Consider the following 18,588-nt stretch of genomic DNA (forward strand, 5'->3'; position numbering starts at 1 on the left):
AGTCCCCGTGCAGCTTTAAGGTTTCGTAGCGAGTCAGTTGCTTTTTACTTATTTCAGTTCAGGTACGCAATTAATTAATTCACTTCAATCTTTTGATTATCGAGTTAATCCAAAATCATTAACAACAACCACAATAAGTAAACAAATCAAACAATAAACTACAAAAAAAAAACATTAAAAAAGTTTGAAAAAAGTTTGAAAAAAAAATCAGTACTAAGCTGACATCAAATTATTAAATAACCAAAAAAATATAAACCTGATGGTAAACCATGGGCTTCTTTTTAGCAATCACAAAAATAAAAAAAAAAATAAAACTGTTTATTCTTAAATCCGAAATACTCAGTTAATGACTGGTATATATATATATTTTTATTATGCTTGTACTTGTACTTGTTCTTGTCCATTTTCCCCATCTATGTTGTGAAAGTCCAAGATTTCAGAGTACATCATAACTTTCCACTAGTAATTCGGTTAACACCAAAAAAAAATCACCTGATCAACAAAGAACAAATAAACTTACCGAATCCACTGGCAAATCAGCGTCTGAAATAATTAAAAAATAATGGTCATTAGTACGGAAAAATAGGAAAAAAAAAAACATTTCACACCCACACTTACCATTAAATGACCAATCAAACTTCTCATCCGCAACAGGCTCATCAGTAGGGTCGTGATACGGAGCAAGATATTCATGAGCCAACGCTTCAGCAGCGGTTATTCTCTTTCGAGGATCAAACACGAGCATTCTTTCTAGTAAATCAATCGCCAACGGCTCAGCATTTTTAAATTTTTGCGACAGCGGAATTCTCTGTCGCTTTGGAAGAGATTTCACAAATCGAAGCGTCTAACGGTTTGTCAATAAAATGCAAATATCACTGTTGAAAGATAAACATACATTTTCACTGCAAATAGTGTGGATAACGTCATCAGGTGGGGTTCCAAGTAGCTCAGTAATAATCGAAAACTGATTAACATGATCTTTTCCAGGAAACAAGGGTTTGCCCTCAAGCATTTCTGCGAAAATACAGCCGGCACTCCATATATCGACTGAAACAACACGGTCAGAATAAAATACAAAATGCAAAAAATTCAAACAGATAACTAACCTTCAACGTCATATTTTTGCCAAGTAAGCATAATCTCTGGCGCTCTGTAGTATCTAGTAGACACATAACCAGTCATCTGGGGATCTTGAATTCGGGCAAGACCAAAATCACAGATCTGAATACGTTAACATTTTTGACCAAGTAAAAAAAAAAAACAATCTTTTCGCCATACTTTCAAATCACAGTTCTCATTCACCAAAATATTACTGGGTTTCAAATCGCGATGAATAACACCGGCAGAATGAACATATTTCAGTCCCCGCTGTTGCTGAATTAGTTCCAAATTACCAAATCGAACAAGATAGTTAAATTCGCTCACCAGAATTTGATACAAAAAGTACTGAATAAACTGCTTTTCGAGAGGACGTGAAGTTAATAGTCGATGTAAGTCTGTGCCGAGCAGTTCGGTGACAAAATATCTATGCTCCAAATAAGTGAAAAGAAACTCAAATTGCACAAAAACAACGTACATGTCTTCTAATGGTGAAATGAAAATATCGCTCAAAGATATGACGTTCTCGTGCCGCAGGTGCTTCAAAAGTTTCAGTTCACGATACGTTCGCTTGGACAATACCGGGGTAGAAAATGGCTTCATAATCTTCTTGATCGCGACAGCTTGACCAGTTAATTGATCTTTTGCTGAGCTACAAACTCATGAGTAAAAAAAAACAAAATATTGATGAATTGGTATGATTAGAAGGGTATTGCATTACCAGACGAGACCAAAAGCGCCCATGCCCACAGGATTGAGATCGGCATAACTTGGTTGAATGGTTAGCTAGCAGCAAGCAGCAAACTAATAACGGCAGGTCAATGTCATACCGACTGGTTATTTCAAAGGATGTTCCAAAGATCTGAGTTCTGCAGATGAATAATTGCATAGATTAGCCACTATAGCTAGCATACATGGTTGTGGTGATCATACCTGATGAAGTCCGCCATGTTGTATCACTGTCGAGTCTTCAATCAGAGGTCGGACAAACCGTATGTAAGAATATCACAAATAAATGCCAAACTCTAAAAGACAATTCACAATCGATCAAGACGAATCTGTCAAAGGAGCGATTGGAGTTCGAAAATCGTGATGGTTCGACCGGCGGTCACTATGGGATGTTCACCTAACCGCGTTTGGCAACTCAACAAGTGCGTTCGTGTTCGAGCAAGTTGCGAGGGTACGATCCCCTCGCCTATTTACACCGCTATTACGTAAGTCATTACGTTAGTGTGAGCCAATGGGAAGCCGCCTACAAACTTCATTATTTACCCAGGGAAGGACGTAGTTGGTAACAGTATAATCCATTTGCTTTAACTATTCATTTCTTGACTGATGTTCAATATACAACGACTCACTCCGTAAAATCGCAGTTGCTAACTTCTACTCAGCATTCAAAACCAAACAATCATGCAGTAGCATAAACCGCAAGGGCCTGAAAGTGAGTCCGGCGCAGTTTAGATTAGATTAAATTAAACCTCTTCGTGCCTCCTGCATAAACAAGTGCGTTTTAAACATTTATACTATAAGTGTCCAAATATACACGCATTTGTGCATTAATTTCCTTCGAAACTTCTGCTCTGAAGCCACGATGCCATGGAAGCAGTAAAGGTTGAAGCCTAATGGAATCTCAATCGGAGATTGAATCAATTTTTCAATATCTTGAGCATGGTCAATTCCCAGATGACAGGACAGCCAGTGCTTCGGTAACCGATCCGGAAAATCTTTCGGCAATCGTTTGGGCCCTGGACGATGCAATTGCAGATGTCAAGGTAGGTCAAGCCGCCGTCACGGTTGATCCGTGAACGTAATCTTATAACTTTATATAGGGTCAAATTTATGATTTATATTCCAAAAACTCTGAAGAGCTGGATCAGTATTTAAAGCACACCGAGTCATTGTATGCGAACATTGAGGCGGCCGAAAAGCAAGTGGAAACACTGCAATCTCTATCCAAATCACACGAAAATGCAGATGACGTACTATATTCATTGATCGATGAGTCAGATAATCTTGGATTGGAATACTCTCGCAATTCTCAGTATATTGAAGCATTAAATCAAATATGGTTTGTCAAGGCAACCCTAATCGAACTTCGGTCTTGTTTTGAGATGGGCCATTTAGTGCAGTGTGCCCCGTTGTTAAAATCAGCAGAAACGAAAATTATGGCGTTTCCAGATTGGCAAAAGATTTATGTGCTTAGTGCATTAAAAGAGGAAGTAAACACACTGAATTCAAAAGTTTTTCAGAAACTGGATTCACTGTGGTCCAGCTTCATCAAAATTGAGAGTGACAAGTTGATAGTATTGAAATCCCTTGATGGTAAGTAACTAATTCTTTCACGTTTAACCTTATTATTATTTATTTCTAATGGAATCAGAATCCGATTCAAACTCGGTTACATTGTCTGATGTAACAGAAGCCCTCAAAACATATGATCTTCCAGGCAAGCTCAAGTTTTTGGCTTCAAAACTTAAGGACAATATAATATTGCGTGTGATTGACATTGATAATCCGATGGAGGTTCACTTTAGCACAGTCGACACATGCCATACATTCACCGTCAATTCTCAACCTGGTTCATACAGTCTGCCAACCGTTCTAAACAATGTGACTCAATTTATTAAATTTATTAGTTTATCATTTCCAGAATACATCTGTCGTGCATTAATGACCGATATTCTTTCAGATATTATTAGTAACTTGATTGAAGTGCACTTCCAAAAGTTCGTGCCTTTAAATTTGGAAGACATGCAACAATTTGAGCAATCTCTTAACAACGTACGGGATTTTGATACGTTTTTGCGTGAATCAAAATGGGCTCAAGGTTCAGAAATTGGAGAATGGGTGACACGTGTTCCTAGTATCTGGTATAAGAAGAAATGTGACTCGGTTTTACTGCAGACTCGGTTGGTAATTGGATCTGATGCTAATAGTCAGCGAAAGATTGTTGAGAAAACTGGAGCAATCGTATCTGCAGATTTATTAAAGAAGCCAACTGAAGAAAATCAAGAAGCAGCAATTAGTGTTGAGAGTGATGACTGGAACGAAGGGTGGGACCAAGACGACGAAGACGAGAGCAAGCAAGGTGGCAAGCAAGATGTGGATGAGGATGATGGATGGGGATTTGATGATAATTTAGATCTTGATGAGGGTGGTACTGCGCATGAACCTGATGATCAGGATGACTGGGATTGGGAAGATGAAGAAGTTCCAAACAAGCCGATCGTGCAGGTAACGCAAAAGAAAAAAATTAAGCCTTTAAACGTGCGCAAGACTTTTAAAATGACAACCGCTAATTCAACTTCTTCTTTTTCTTCTTCTTTCAAACTGGCTCCTGCTCGGGCTAGTAGCCTTGCGGAACCACTGCGTCGTGATTTGTCTACTCTTAATGAGACCTACGTTGTGACTGGTGTTCCAGAAAAAATTCTCGGCTTGATTGAGAATCTTTCTAATGACGCCGTGGCTTTGTCGACCACCTATCGGTTAGCCTCGGTTGCTCCGGCTGCCAACAACATTCGCGCGTTGATCTCTTACGTCTTGGGGTGCTTTAGAGCTGTTGCTCCGTTATACTACGGCGACACGTTCGATTCCAAGTTATTTCTGTCCAATGACTGCATGTATCTTTCAGAACAGGTTTCAGTAATGAAAGATCTGGGTGCAGATGCTTATTTATTGATGGAGATGGCTCAAAACTTTAGTGGCTCTGAGGAGGTGGAGTATTCGTATTCATGATTGCGTGAATTTGGCATCCACTCTTGCATCCATATCTATTTTTGTATGACTTGTTTCAATGATTTGAATGAATATTTACATTGTAGAGAAAAATAAAAAGGCCACCGTATGATTTGTACAGTTTATTAATGAGACAAGTACCATCTACCCTTGGCCCGTCTTCGGGCAATAATTTTACGGCCGCCTCTTGTCTTCATGCGAGCCAGGTATCCAAATTTTTTCTTCCTCTTGAACGTACTCGGCTGATACGTATTACCACGTGCTTTCCAGCGTCTCTGGCCCAATTGTGTGATGGCACTCAGTAATGAGGTTGCGGCTTGCATCGCCGGTACCTGGTTACTCGAAGCAAGCGTGGTTGAGTCTAGCAGCATGCGCGAGCCGGCAGGAATAATCGAAGATCTGGCATTCTGTAACGTATTATTTGTTGTTAAAAAAGTTGATAATGATCTGTCAAGCATTGAAAAAAAAAGAAAAAAAAAAAATTAGAAGGTTGAACAAAGATTGAAAGGATATTTGGTTTAAATTACCTGGTCCCGGTTGGTAAAACCGTCCTGGTTATTCGGGCACATGGTGTCAGTCCAGCGACTCTTGCTAACCGACTAATTGACTGCATTTTTTTTTTCCGTTTCTGAGCCTGTAGCAATGATCAGGCTCTTTCAAAATTTAAGCATGGAACACTTGGCCAAGTCAACAAATGATGAACTTCCTTGATACGAAAAAGTTCACGATTTTTTGCCCTTGCCCCGAGTGCGGCGCGGCAATGTAATTTTTTTTTCTACCGACTATTAGGATTCTTTTTTTTGTACAAATTCACCCCAGTAGCAACATAAGAAGATTTTTTAAAAAAAAATTTAATATTGAAAATGTCGGTGGTAACTCTTCGTGACACTGGCGTAACCGTTGTGCACGTTACTAGTGTAAACAAGGTCAACAATAGCGAAGCGCAGTCGATTCTCGAATCATTTTTGGCTGCCAGTCAAGCCACCTCGTACGAACGGCCCGCTGGTTCGAAAGTGGACACGGGATCAAGTGCTTCGAGTTTGAATAGCACTGCGGTCCAACAACTTCAAAGAATAGAAAGAGATCTACGAGGACTACCGCCGTTGGTCAGAAAACGAAAAATTGAAGCACCGTCACCCTTGGCTGAAAGTCAAGATACTGAAGACATTGTGATGGATGAAAACAATGATGCGAAAGCAGATGAAGGAAACGTGGATAAGAACGAACGCAAGCGTCTAAAAAAGGAAAGAAGAAAAGAAGAAAAGCGGCAAAAGGAACTGGCTAAATCTAAGGAATAATTTTCGTGTGTTGCATTACTATTGATCATTTTGGTGTATTCTCTTTTCATGGGATTGTATAATATTTTATTTTGGAACGGTAAATAAAATTGGGCGTTTGTTTCGATCTTGATGCGCACATCTAGCAATGTTTTGCAAGTTTATCATGCAAACCTTATTCGACCTTTTTCTCATTCGTCCACCCGATGGCACGAAGACGCTCGGGTAGAATTGGGTGAGAGTAATGATAGCTGCTGTAGAGCCAATCAGCATCCACGCTCGACAGATTTTGGCTCTGGAGCTTGATCAAAGATTCGGACAATTGGTTTGCATAATTAAGCTTGACCGCGAATGCATCAGCTTCGTATTCATACTTTCTGCTAAGCGCGCTAAGCAAGTAATTTAATACGCTTTCCAAAGGTCCTGTAAAAAAAAATCAGTTAACAATGGGGGGAGAGGGGGTTTACTTTGTACCATAAAGTTGTTATTACATACCGAGTATTTCGTTAAAAAGCATGAATCCAATCATGATTGGCCTTTCCTTGGCAAATCCAAAAGACTGATAAAGCGAGGCGTTATTGATAAACACGGCAAAGGACACGAAGAGGGAGAATATATGTAACTGGTTGATAATGAGCATCTTTGTAGTGTGCGAAAGTGCCCAATGTCCTAATTCGTGCGCAAGCACGGCCACGACTTGATCGGATTCAAACTTGTCAATCAGCGTATCAAAAATTACAATCTGCTTCTTCCAGGGAAATCCGTAAAAATAAGCGTTACTATGAGCGCTTCGCTTCGATCCATCAATCACATACAGATCCTGTAACGGGAACTTGAGTTGTGAAGCAAGCTTTTCAACGTCATTTTTAATTTTGCCTTCCTTAAGCGGAGTGACCTTGTTGAACAATGGCTGAATCAGGACGGGATAGACGGCAATGGCAATTATTTGGAAAGCCAATGCAAACAGCCACAAGTAATAAAAGAATGAGTTGCCGAAATAGAGTACGATTTTGAGAAATCCGGCCAGTAATGGACCGCCAATGATCACGGTCAGCAATTGAGACTTGATAAGATCCGTAATGAAAAGCTTTGGTGTTTGCTTGTTAAATCCAAACTTCTCTTCAATGACAAACGTAGAATAAAGGGCAAACGGTAACGACAAAATTGTAGACGCTAAATTGTAAATCAAAAAGAAAATGACGGATTGAGTGATCTGCCAAAATATTAGCACCGCACGGGACTATCCACAGTGGGGTCTCATCAAGATGACATACCTGTCCAGTAATCGCAAGCGGAGCAATACTCGTCATCAATCGGCCAGCAACCCCCCAAATAAAAGGAGTTCCATCAAAAACCGTAATCAATGCATCTGTAGCAAATGAATAAAAAGACCTGATAAACCCGAATCTAGATTTTGTTCGATTGTATTCCTGTGATTTGTCGAATGTTTCCTGTTCAATAACGCCTTCAAGAGTTGCTGGTGGCTTTGTTCTTTGAAGCACCTTGTGCTGTCGAAGATCAAGGTAAGTCTCAAACAAGTACTGCGTAGCGGAAAATCCTAGAATCAAGGACTTCCAGTTAAATCCTGGAACATCGAGCTTGAGAGCTAGCGTCTATCCATAACTGATAAGCAATGTCGAATTTATAATAGCAGCATCGTCATTAAACTTACAGAGATGAGTCGTAAAAGAACAGACATTTCTGTGATTTCTCTATATCACAGTGTCTTGTACAATTGATTGGTCACGAACAAGATTTTTTGTTTGGGTGAACACGTAGCGCGATCAATTAGAAATAAATATACTCAGCTTGAAAGCGCGGGATTACGAAGATCGGTTTCAAAGATTTGTAGCACTTTCCAGTCGATATCTGTTTCTCTAATGAGGCCATACAACTTTTATCTTTTTAATATTTCGTGTGAGTTTCCTCTACAACAATCCAAACATAACTAAATTATCAAGTTGTGCTAAGTTGTGAAGCAATGCTCAGGAGAAGTGGAGGAAATGGAAAAGAGGACTATGCATGTGTAATCTAAATATATAATATATAATGTGAAGAACGTCTTCACTGGCTTCTGATCTAAAAGTCTAACTGAAACTTTGGATTAAATATCTACAAGGGTTGATACCAGATAATTAGAAAATAATGCTGAAAAAAAAAATACGATCAATACTAAACACAAGACACATATTTGTAGAATCAAATGTTATGCACGCACTCATTTTGTTCCTAGTATACCTTGCCAAAAGAAAAAAAAAATTAACAAACTTAAACGTCAAATATAACAACCCGACCGTCGATGCCGGTAGATGAGACCTTGTGAATACGATCAGCACTGAATGCATACGGACGAAGCCTAGTGATTGTATTCTGGTGAATGGTAGGCAAAGAACTGTCGTCGACAGCAGCCTGTGGAGATCCCTTTAAATCCATCTGCCTGAACATGTTCAAAGCCGAGTTCTCTCTGCCGGTATTGATCTTCTTTCCATCGTTAGGATCATCCACCGAGTGATCCAGCGCCCATCCTTGACCGGCAGATCCTGCAAACACAATCGGGTGGCAATTGTGACCGCCAACCGCGATTTCGAATTCAGAAAGCCAAACAAGGGACACAAATGGAAGCAGCGAAGTGCTGACGTTAACGATCGCGGCAGGTGGCTGCTCCGGTCCAGATGGGTAAACGATCGTGATGGAAGAGTCATGGGTCACAAACGCAAGTGCATCTCCAGATGGTGAAAATGCGGCTTCGTGGACCCATCCGCCGGCCGGACTCACAAAATCACCACTGAGGGTTTGAAATGGAATTTTTTCTCCCCACAAGGACGGCGCAGGTCTTTCGTCCACGCCCTTGATGAAACTCGAAAAAACTCGAGCATGCGAATCAGTACTTCCAGCTGCAAGCAGTACTGAATTAGGATGCCAATTCACGGACAGCACGGTCGAGCGCAACGGCTTCTTGATGTGCTTCGAAACCCACCAATCGTTTTCCTCTTCGAAATAGCAAACCGCAATCGCACGAGCGCCTGATCCAACCGCAAATTTCTTCTCGTCCGGTGACCAGCGGGCAAATGTAGCTGCCCGATTGATGCGTAGCAGGACCAACGTTGGCTTGTACGTTCCGTCAGCCGACGGCTCCCACACAAGGGCGTTGCGGTCCTGCGAACACGTCACGATGCGACCAGAGTTGGGTGCAATATCAACCGAAGTTACGGTCTTGTCATGACCAGTAAGTGTAGTCTTCAATTCATACCTGGGCCGTGTTGTGTCGTAGAGTTCAACTGAAATGTCGCGAGCCAATGCGAGCTGCGAGCGATCCGCCGAGAACGAATGGTCCGCAATTGGAATGTGTCCGAGACTCTGAACTTGATGAGACATTTTTGTAGCTTGGACTGATGGACAGGAGCGCGACTCTACTGCCGGTAAGTATTTAATTGAGTTGTTTGCGATGGTGATTGAAAATTGGAACTGGATGGGCGCAGGTGACGCTAATTAATTACATACATCAAACCGCGCTACAAAAAAAAAACCCGACAGTTTGCAACCACGTTCTAATAAGCATGATGCAAATGACCTTGTCAAATGTCGGAATCCAGATGCACGAATTTCCCGTATCTTGACGCTAATGAGTTTGCTCGAGCGTGCGAATCATTTTTATTAATTCTCCACAAGTCCCATGTCACGAGCAAGCTTATACGGTCAGATGGAGAAGTATGTTGTAAAACAATATTGGATTACAAACGGAAAACTCACATGATTCAGATTAAAGGGATTGAAATCACGTTAATACGTTGTTTGGAAAACAAAGAGGTCGTGTTGATCAAAGCACATCTTGTTCTTTCCCCAGTCTACTCACTGCCCACGCTCTATTTCACTGCAACCTTGTCGACTGCAGCGGGGCAAGACAGACCAATCACATTAGTGGAAGATGTTTTCAAGTATGTAATCGTGGATCCGCTGCAATCTGCCAGCCTTCAGGTGTCATCTGTCTACGGTCATGCGGCAATATCGCAGGGTGAGCATCCTTTATACAATAGACTCCTCAGCTTTTATGTCCACCCATGCCGGACGGGAGAAGTGATGAGTGTCATCGACCAAGACTCAAAGGTAACGATAGAGACATACATGACAATATGGGGAGGTCTTGTGGGACCAGTTATTGGTCTGGCCATTAACGGCGACAGTATCATCAACTCGTGACCCATTCATTTGCATATCATCTCGCTAGACCTTATGAATACTATTGTACATAAACTAAAAACACAATCCATCGTATATAATTTAACTTGCAATAGAAAAACGTAGCTTCTAGTCATGCTTATCATCTTCATCCTCATCGCGTGTTCTCTTTATACCTTTATTTACAATCGGAGATTCTTCAGCAAGTGTGCTCGTTACCCCAGCCAGCGGAAGCTTGTATGTGCCGTCTAATTTGGCAACAGCATGTGATTTTGACCGGGAATATGCAATCCGCTGCGAAATATTAGTACAGGTTATGAAAAAAAAAATAAAAAAATACAGACGGCTTACCAGTTCTTTTCCTAAGAACGTAATACCTTGTAGTGACCGCAACGCTAAAGTAGCACTGGCGGCATCTGAATAAGCTATATGTGCCTGTCCTCTCATTTTAGGAGTCTTAAGAACCACAATGTCCAATACTCGGCCATAAGTTTCAAACAGCATATATAAACATAACCGTATTTCTAAATGAAAAAAAAAAAAATATTCAATGAGTCAAGTCGATATAAAAAAAAGGTATATGATTGAAGCTTTGACAACATGACGGGCATACCTTCTTTTTGTATCTTATCGTTCAAGTTGTTGACATATAATGTTTGGGAAGAATTTCCCAATAAGCTGGTTCCATTTTCAGGCTTTCCTATTGCCCGACTTTGAATTCCTAAGCTCTGTGATTCAACCGCACGTATACGAGCCTGTATGTCCTTCTCTAAAGAATCATCGTGCGCGGTTCTTGGTTCTGGAGATTGCGAAGCCTCAGCGTACTGCACGCCGATATCAGATGAAGACATTATGCAGTTCTTAACGCATGCACAAATCAGTAACTTCCCTGCAATATGAAAAATTAGAACTGGGAAAAGTAATTATTGAAAAACTAATTAAGCATTGCATAGATCAACTCGATAATAGCAACTAATTGGCAAGCCGCCGATAACGTGACTACTCACCTCCGCACAATTTTAATTTTCAAATAAATAAACACAAATAATACCAAATACACTTGTAATCAAGTCGACGTACTCAAAAAAACAATCTCTAATGTTTACTTTTTGCCGTTCGTCGCAAACTTCATTATAAGCACAGTACAAAATAATTATTTGCCTTGCCCCGGGGCTGGTAACCCAAACTCATAAAGAGTTATGCAGCACTTGGTCTTCATGTTATCAATTCGATAATAATTGAAAGATTTATAGTTTATTGCACGAGTTTTTATCTGTAGAATTTGTGATTCAACAACGGAGTCAATTTGTATTGTTGATAACTATCAATACCAATTTTATGTTCAAACCAACTATTCTAATGTTCATTATAATTCTTAAAGTCCAAAAAAAAAAAAATTGGCATCTATTTCGCGAGACTAAAAAAAAAAAAATTACAAGAAAATACTAATAAACAAACAAATCAATATAAATTAAAATTGAACAAAGCATTAAAATATAAATACAAAATTGCAATGTTAAACAACAAAAAAAAGTCAAGCATAATCTAGTCGTCGCATCAAATTTACGTTTCCCCTCTTTTTTGTATTGTTTTGTTTTGTTGTTCTATTACTTCTTTTCTTGAGGGTTTCGTCGTCTAGTCCAGATAATGTCGGTAGGCTCGGACGGAAGGGTCACCATGCTCTGCAAATGAATTAGCAAACGTTCAGTGAAAAATAAAACAAATAAAAAAAATAAAAAAAATAAAAAAAAATAAAAGCTTACAGAGTAATCAGGCTTAGGCACGGACAGGCCAGGGGTCAAAGTCCAAGTAAATTCTCTGATAAAAAGCGACAAAATCGTGCCCAACTGAACATAAGCAAATTGTTCACCGATGCAACGATGACGACCGGCACCGAACGGCAGGTATGGGGAGTTAGCACCTTTTGATACAGTCGTGTTTGCAGCTTTAGATTCCGGACCGTCGTTGCTCAGACTGATCTCATTCTTGGTGTCAAACCATCGGTCGGGCCTGTATTCGAATGGGTCTGCAAAATATTGAGAATCAATCATGGGCACGCCAGGAGCGGCAAGAACGTAATAGCCCTTGGGAACAACAAAGTCAGTACCGTCAATGGGTAAGCTAGACATGACCTTGCGCATAAGAGAGTGAAGTGGTGGGTGAAGACGGAGGGTTTCGCGAATCGTGTATGTGAGCAACGGAAGCTTTTGCAAGTCATCATAGGTTGGGTCTCTAAGCGGTTCCGGCCCGTAAACTTGGAGCTGTTCCTGATACAATCTTTCAACCAACTCAGGATCAGCAGCAAGATGGAGCAGGGCCCAAGTGGAAGTAGAAGCAGAAGTATGCTGGCCACCCATAAGAATGCCAATCATCATGTTTGAAATTTCACGGTCGGTCATGCGAACGCCATCCTTGTACACGCCATCCTTAATGTAGGTATTTATAAGATCAAAATCTTCAAAATCACCACGCTCGCGACGTTCACGAATAACTTGCAAATAAGTATCCGAGATTTTCTTCTGCGCGGCGTCACGGTTCCACGATGCCGGGATGGGGATGTTAGGCAGCACAAAGTGAATGGGCGTGAACCCACGGTCCAGATCATGATACAGATCAGCAAAAGATTCGTCAAATTTGGCACGGACTTCCTTGCCCTGTAAAGTCCGAGACGCAGTAAAGATTGTAATTTCAGGCATGGCAGACATGAGGTGAGCCTTGCCAGACACGCGATTACGGTCAGTGCCAAAGAAGTGGGGTGATTTTTCCCAGTACTTGCGCACTTCAGCAGCAATCAAGGGAACGTAGGAGCGGAAAGCTTGCGTGGTCAACCCGGTTTTGGCGAACTTCTTCTGCTCCATTAATCGGTGATTCGGGCAATCGTAAATAACACCCTCGCCGAACACGGGCGTCGTGACATGACGGTAGGCATCTTCAGCCGACACATGGCTAAGCTTGGCATTGAGGACAAAATCATTTCCCTTGGGACCGAGCGCAACCGTGATTTTGCGACCGAGCATGACGAACGTGTACACGTCGCCAAACTTCTTGCGGTTGTCCTCAAAGAACTTGTAAGGGTCAATTCCGTACGTAACGGCCGAGCCAATAAATGGCACCCAGTTAAATACCAGCGGAGGCAAGCTCGGGTCCTTGAACAAAACCTGGGAAAGCACGTTGAGTACTATTGAGATGACGACAAACACAATAATACCAGCAGGAATAAGCGTGTGCAATGGCGCGTCAAGAACACGGACAACGCTGTCCGCAATCAACAGACCCATGGTGGCAATGACAACAGCAAAAAAAAAATGTGTTGCTGAGTGAAGAAAAGAGGAACCGACGGGGAGTGAGAAAAAAGAAGCAAGAGGGATAATGATGGTGAATAAGAGCAGCAAAGGGCGCAAAATGCCGAATTCTTTTTGCGATAAAGGCTTAGTCGTACGACAGAACGTATTACGGGGCAATATGTACGAAACAAATCGCGCAAACGTGGTTAACAATATTCGAATTAAAAACACCACAATATCAGGTAAGTGGCCGCTCCTCGAGCTGACAATACCAATTACGAATAACTTTACACAAAAAATAAGACCCCATTGTATGGGTGTATTATAAAACAAAAACATGCGTTAATGTTATAGTTAAATAATAAATGTATAGTAAACCGCGCCTGGTGCGATAGCCTAGCTCGGATGTGGATAACTGACCTAGGTTATTCAACTGTTGGGTGGTGGCAATTTACGTTCGGTCTCGGAGCAATATATTATGTATATAATTATAATATATTAATGTTGAAATATACAGAATAACGTAACTAATTATATCAATAATACGAATTGAGTGCTGTATTGGCAGGAACGTTCAATTATTTGCTCGTAATCGCGCCAGATAGAAGCTCGTATTGGTCGTATTCGGTACGAGAAAATGTCAAAGTCAGGCAACCCACCAACGCCATTGTTTTGTTGCCGTACAGTACATATAGCGCCACTATTATGAAGATTTCAGCATGATTTATTTAAGGTGGTTGAACGTTGCAATTTATTCAGAAAAGAGGACAGGGAAATTATCTTTGTGTTTACATCGTATTCGGCATGGGCATTAACGAGAACATAATGCACAGTTTTTATCTACGTAGATGTGACATGTGTCATTTTCGATCAAGTCATAGCGACGTTAGATTTTCACTTGCGGTCACGTTTACTATGTTCCGTATAATGTATAAAAAACAAGTAGATGACGACAATGCAGGTGTTTAGCAGCGGCATGAATTCAGATTCACAGTACCAACTGACACCATTTTTAATACTGTATACCTGTATTGCATGACACGTTTACCTAGCAAGATGCGTAAACTAATTAAAAGCCCTGACAATAAAACCCGCTTACCCGGCCCTTTGCAGTTTTCTATAAAAATTGACATTTTCCCTTTATTTGCTTGTTTTTTTTTTTTCCTTAGATCAAAAATGCAAGGGAGAAATTGCCACGACGATGCTCGAATAAAAAAATAATAGGAGTATCGTTGCCATTTGCAAGGAAGCTTTGTGCTTTCATAGCCTTTGGGTCTCTCGAGAACGATAAGCATTCGGCTTATTGCTGAATGTGGATAGCCTGGATAGGAAGTTTGGTCTTCGTTGTGTTCTATTCAATTAGGGCGATGAGGACTGAATGTCGATGAAAGGGTACATCTTAAATAACTGTTTTTACAATTTTATTAAATATATTTATAATAATTTTTTTGGAGTAATTATTTTGTACCGGTAAATGTCGCGAAGATGTGAAGTGGTTTTGACGTAGTTTTTAAGTTTCCCAAATTGATTGTTGGTGGAATCTGTATATCCGATCCGTGTAAAGTAATAACCACATGCGACGGCATGATTCTTGTTTAAATAAATAGCATGTCTTTAGACATTTCTGTTCTGCTATTCACTTATAATTGCGGGCAAATCATTCACCCGACGTCAACCGTTCGTGATGCTTTGAGATCCGTGCTGGATATCACGGCGGGCAACGCAAACACGGCACGTCTGCCAGATCTCATATTTCTTTCGCTTCAAGAACTCGCACCAATTCATGATATCTTTTTATGGGGTGCGACTGATAAGTACTTGACCCCGTTTATTGATGCCGTCACGTACCTCCACGATGGTCATGGTGACAGTGATGATGACAATGATTATGATAACCCGGTGTACGATCTTGTTACGGCAGTGTCGTCTGGCCTAACTTTTGGCCTGTTGTTCTCTCACGCATCGTCGGTCAAGATTAGCAATTTGGAATCAACGTCAGTTTCCTACGGATATTTTCAAACCGGGCTTAAAGGAGCTGCCGGTGTTCGTGTGTCCGTCAGTTCATCATCATCATCATCACATACGCCGGTGCAGGCTACGTTTGTCGCCGCACATCTGGCTGCTAATGAAGGATTCAAATCAGTACGGGATGATAACTTTAAGACGATTGCACGCAAGATGGCGTTTTCCCCGTCTTCCAGGAGCGTCACGCAGCCACAACTACTACCGGGCGAGGACAGGCAATTTCTTTACAAGGACAATACCTACATTTTTTTTCTCGGTGATCTCAACTATCGTGTCGCGTTGCGCCGGCAATCGCAATCGCAGGCAATACCAGCAGAAGTGGGTGGCAAGGTCCCCAAATGGACACGTCCTCGTGACGGGTTCGTGCATGACTGGCTGGCACTCGACGAATTAACAAGTTCTCGAACTAACGACCAGGCATTTTTTGGATTTTCTGAACCTGACGTGACGTTTGAGCCAACGTACAAGTTTTCACTAAAACATAAATATTCAGCCAAAAGGATTCCGTCGTGGTGTGATCGAATTTTGTACCTTGGTGACGGAGTCAACGTTTTGTCGTACGAGTCTATTCCGCAAATACGCGAATCTGATCACATCCCGGTTGCTTGTTTGATAACAATACCAACTTCCACCAGTCCAGGTCGCTTGAGGCCTGATTTGGTCAAGTCGCTCGAACAGAATGACATTGCTGCCGATTCTTTCGTTACACAACTTGCACAGGCAACAACAATGGCCAGGGGTGGTGGCTCACCAACTCAACAAATTGACACAACTCTGCGAGCCAAGCAAATCTTGTTGCAAGACGCACATATTGCCGCCCGACGTGGCAAATTACGTTATATCGAATTTGCTATTGGCGCTTTTGTATATTTTTTCTTGACTGCGATGGGTCGCGGAATTTTGTTGGCTGGAATTGTTGGACTTTTTAGCTTTTACATGTACCTTCGAACGGTATGGGTATGAATTCGAAATTTGATGGTCGTGGTTACTGAACGTTCTTTTGTGTAACTCGTCTTGTATATTGAAGTTTGAAATAAATTTTCCTTGAAATTAACAAAACACAACGAAATAATGAAAACAAAACAAAACAAAAAAAAAAAACGCCAGTAAAAATACATGCCTTTTAAAATAAGCACAATATAGTAAAATTTGATTGAATCTAGTCTTGCACACTGCCATCCCTTGGCCTGTATTTGACTCCCTGAGAGTCAAGCGATCGGACGATGTCCTCCGGAAGCCGTCCGTTAACTTTTACCGCATACGAGCCCGGTTGAAATCCATCGATTCGTAGCCATCGTGCAACCTGAAAAGTAAACAAAAAAAAAAAAAAATACATTAGCAAAAGGGAAATCGTTAAAAATTAGTTACTTACCCAAGATTTTTCTGGTTCGGATAATGCTACCAGACCTTCGAATGCTAACCGAGATCCATTAGCTCCACACCTTGTAAAAAAGAGATACCGCCAACCAAAATTTAATCAACAAAGAAAAAAAAAAATCATACAAGGGCTGGTGCATGCGTGCACGTTCTCCTCCGAATTCTGTAAACTCAGTAATGAATCACAATTTGGACATCCTTGCTTAACAAATGCCTGCCATGCTCAAAAATCAAAAATGTTAGAAGCAAAATTTCAAATCATTCGGAAACATTCGGAAACTTCAACATACGTCTAATGATCGAACAATACCACAAACAAGACAAGCCCTTTCAGATTTAGACATTTTTATTATCAATGCCTAATTTGTTTTTCTTTTTTTTAAAATTGATTCTGCTAATTTATATTCAAATCGACTTTCGGCCTTTGATTTTTAATTAACACCCGTACCCTGAAAAATGCTCAAATTCCATTTTTCAACCGTACGCGGGCTAATCATTTTTGCGGTCACGTGCTATTTTTACATAGTGGAAGGCGATACAATAGTGGATGGGAGGAAATTAATTTCAGCAAAACGCGGGCCATAATTTATTGTCCAATTTACACGTAACTTATGTAATTACTAATTCGAGAGGGAGAAGCAGAAATTCGACAAAGTGCAGTGATCACGAAGCGACCAGCGGAACGAGAAAAACACATAACAAAGCCAAGAGATGGATTGGTAGCCGTGATAGGATGACCGGTGCGCAGATCTACGAGCCAGCCAATAGACTCAAGAGCAGAAACAGAAATCAATGTCTGGGCCTGAGGCATATGAAGGGTATCAGGAAGTGAGATAACTACAGAACCATCAGTGAGACGCAGAGAACCAGAGCCAAGAGTAGAGGTACGACGATTGTCCGCGAGGCGAACAGTAGAAGTACGAGACAGATATGAGGACAATAATGTATTATCACCAGTTACATGCACAGTGCTGCCATTATCTAGTTCCACCTCACGTTTCACAGCCTTGACAGAGTGTTGCGCCAGCTTCTGTGCATTACCCAGACCATTACCCTTATCAATATCCTGAACTTGACTTGACGATTTCGTCTGGCTTTTGACTTTGTGCTTCTTGGGAGTGCGAGCCGCGCGAAACATGAGGAACTTCCTGACGGTAGACTAAGTTAGTCCAGACGGATAAACATGTGCATAGGTAGCCGCAAGTTCAGGATCAGCAATACACAACTTGTGCCAGAGAAGACCGTTCCAAGCGCACTCAGGAAACGAACAAAAATCTAAATAATACAAGAGCAGTCGTTCGCTTAAGGCCTCGAGTTTCGACAGGGAGTCAAGAAGACGAGATCCGTCAAGAGGGAACGCCAACACCTGAGAGTACAAGTCAGAAGGTGCATATGCTGACTGGTCAACGGCATGCTCAAGAAATTGTCTATAGGAGTGCCGAGGCCGAAGTCTGAGTGTGCGACGAATCGAAGGTGGTCGATTGTCGCAGTTTTGGCAGCCATAGATTTTGGGGCCGGAACGGGAGAGAAAGCTCAGAGTATCGTTCGACCAAAGCCTGCGAGAAATTAGGATCAAACACACAACCCGTAAGAGTAAGCGACGCACCATCAGTAAG

At 41.3% G+C, this 18,588-nt stretch overlaps 11 protein-coding genes across 11 annotated transcripts; 4 read left to right on the plus strand and 7 right to left on the minus strand.

The window, feature by feature from the left end:
• Positions 1-74: 74 nt before the first annotated feature.
• Positions 75-2,508, minus strand: V1514DRAFT_331499 (mitogen-activated protein kinase HOG1). The gene is made up of 12 exons (XM_066927693.1): positions 2,371-2,508; positions 2,032-2,305; positions 1,929-1,967; positions 1,820-1,867; positions 1,577-1,750; positions 1,426-1,525; positions 1,279-1,368; positions 1,107-1,221; positions 896-1,047; positions 619-844; positions 521-543; positions 75-459 (listed from the first exon to the last, which is right to left on the minus strand). The coding sequence occupies exons 2-12, from the start codon at positions 2,046-2,048 to the stop codon at positions 373-375; spliced, it is 1,071 nt and encodes a 356-aa protein (XP_066783161.1). The 5' UTR covers positions 2,049-2,305; positions 2,371-2,508; the 3' UTR covers positions 75-372.
• A 132-nt stretch (positions 2,509-2,640) lies between these two features.
• On the plus strand, positions 2,641-4,943 carry V1514DRAFT_307347 (uncharacterized protein). The gene is made up of 3 exons (XM_066925694.1): positions 2,641-2,870; positions 2,928-3,420; positions 3,479-4,943. The coding sequence occupies exons 1-3, from the start codon at positions 2,721-2,723 to the stop codon at positions 4,831-4,833; spliced, it is 1,998 nt and encodes a 665-aa protein (XP_066783162.1). The 5' UTR covers positions 2,641-2,720; the 3' UTR covers positions 4,834-4,943.
• Positions 4,896-5,566, minus strand: V1514DRAFT_79575 (mitochondrial 54S ribosomal protein bL34m). Its single transcript, XM_066930141.1, has 2 exons — positions 5,361-5,566; positions 4,896-5,280 (listed from the first exon to the last, which is right to left on the minus strand). The coding sequence occupies exons 1-2, from the start codon at positions 5,444-5,446 to the stop codon at positions 4,959-4,961; spliced, it is 408 nt and encodes a 135-aa protein (XP_066783163.1). The 5' UTR covers positions 5,447-5,566; the 3' UTR covers positions 4,896-4,958.
• A 70-nt stretch (positions 5,567-5,636) lies between these two features.
• Positions 5,637-6,352, plus strand: V1514DRAFT_331504 (uncharacterized protein). Its single transcript, XM_066927694.1, has one exon. It carries the CDS (start codon positions 5,697-5,699, stop codon positions 6,129-6,131), a length of 435 nt encoding a protein of 144 aa, XP_066783164.1. The 5' UTR covers positions 5,637-5,696; the 3' UTR covers positions 6,132-6,352.
• V1514DRAFT_331505 (peptidase family M48-domain-containing protein) lies at positions 6,169-7,942 on the minus strand. The gene is made up of 4 exons (XM_066927695.1): positions 7,783-7,942; positions 7,385-7,723; positions 6,606-7,323; positions 6,169-6,533 (listed from the first exon to the last, which is right to left on the minus strand). The coding sequence occupies exons 1-4, from the start codon at positions 7,807-7,809 to the stop codon at positions 6,286-6,288; spliced, it is 1,332 nt and encodes a 443-aa protein (XP_066783165.1). The 5' UTR covers positions 7,810-7,942; the 3' UTR covers positions 6,169-6,285.
• On the minus strand, positions 7,943-9,741 carry V1514DRAFT_331507 (WD40-repeat-containing domain protein). Its single transcript, XM_066927696.1, has one exon. It carries the CDS (start codon positions 9,483-9,485, stop codon positions 8,379-8,381), a length of 1,107 nt encoding a protein of 368 aa, XP_066783166.1. The 5' UTR covers positions 9,486-9,741; the 3' UTR covers positions 7,943-8,378.
• Positions 9,627-10,423, plus strand: V1514DRAFT_331508 (uncharacterized protein). Its single transcript, XM_066927697.1, has 2 exons — positions 9,627-9,818; positions 9,870-10,423. Exons 1-2 carry the CDS (start codon positions 9,690-9,692, stop codon positions 10,305-10,307), a joined length of 567 nt encoding a protein of 188 aa, XP_066783167.1. The 5' UTR covers positions 9,627-9,689; the 3' UTR covers positions 10,308-10,423.
• V1514DRAFT_294312 (uncharacterized protein) lies at positions 10,244-11,515 on the minus strand. The gene is made up of 4 exons (XM_066925391.1): positions 11,294-11,515; positions 10,900-11,175; positions 10,638-10,810; positions 10,244-10,580 (listed from the first exon to the last, which is right to left on the minus strand). The coding sequence occupies exons 2-4, from the start codon at positions 11,135-11,137 to the stop codon at positions 10,416-10,418; spliced, it is 576 nt and encodes a 191-aa protein (XP_066783168.1). The 5' UTR covers positions 11,138-11,175; positions 11,294-11,515; the 3' UTR covers positions 10,244-10,415.
• A 132-nt stretch (positions 11,516-11,647) lies between these two features.
• On the minus strand, positions 11,648-13,948 carry V1514DRAFT_367922 (cytochrome P450). Its single transcript, XM_066929887.1, has 2 exons — positions 12,050-13,948; positions 11,648-11,968 (listed from the first exon to the last, which is right to left on the minus strand). Exons 1-2 carry the CDS (start codon positions 13,907-13,909, stop codon positions 11,894-11,896), a joined length of 1,935 nt encoding a protein of 644 aa, XP_066783169.1. The 5' UTR covers positions 13,910-13,948; the 3' UTR covers positions 11,648-11,893.
• A 1,099-nt stretch (positions 13,949-15,047) lies between these two features.
• On the plus strand, positions 15,048-16,654 carry V1514DRAFT_331517 (Endonuclease/exonuclease/phosphatase). Its single transcript, XM_066927698.1, has one exon. It carries the CDS (start codon positions 15,179-15,181, stop codon positions 16,556-16,558), a length of 1,380 nt encoding a protein of 459 aa, XP_066783170.1. The 5' UTR covers positions 15,048-15,178; the 3' UTR covers positions 16,559-16,654.
• Positions 16,474-17,406, minus strand: V1514DRAFT_331518 (Spt4/RpoE2 zinc finger-domain-containing protein). Its single transcript, XM_066927699.1, has 4 exons — positions 17,263-17,406; positions 17,099-17,186; positions 16,968-17,011; positions 16,474-16,898 (listed from the first exon to the last, which is right to left on the minus strand). Exons 1-4 carry the CDS (start codon positions 17,314-17,316, stop codon positions 16,755-16,757), a joined length of 330 nt encoding a protein of 109 aa, XP_066783171.1. The 5' UTR covers positions 17,317-17,406; the 3' UTR covers positions 16,474-16,754.
• Between the last annotated feature and the right edge of the window lie 1,182 nt (positions 17,407-18,588).

Source organism: Lipomyces japonicus (assembly GCF_038497905.1).
Source record: "Lipomyces japonicus strain CBS 7319 unplaced genomic scaffold V1514scaffold_21, whole genome shotgun sequence".
Classification (NCBI taxonomy): Eukaryota; Fungi; Ascomycota; class Lipomycetes; order Lipomycetales; family Lipomycetaceae; genus Lipomyces; species Lipomyces japonicus.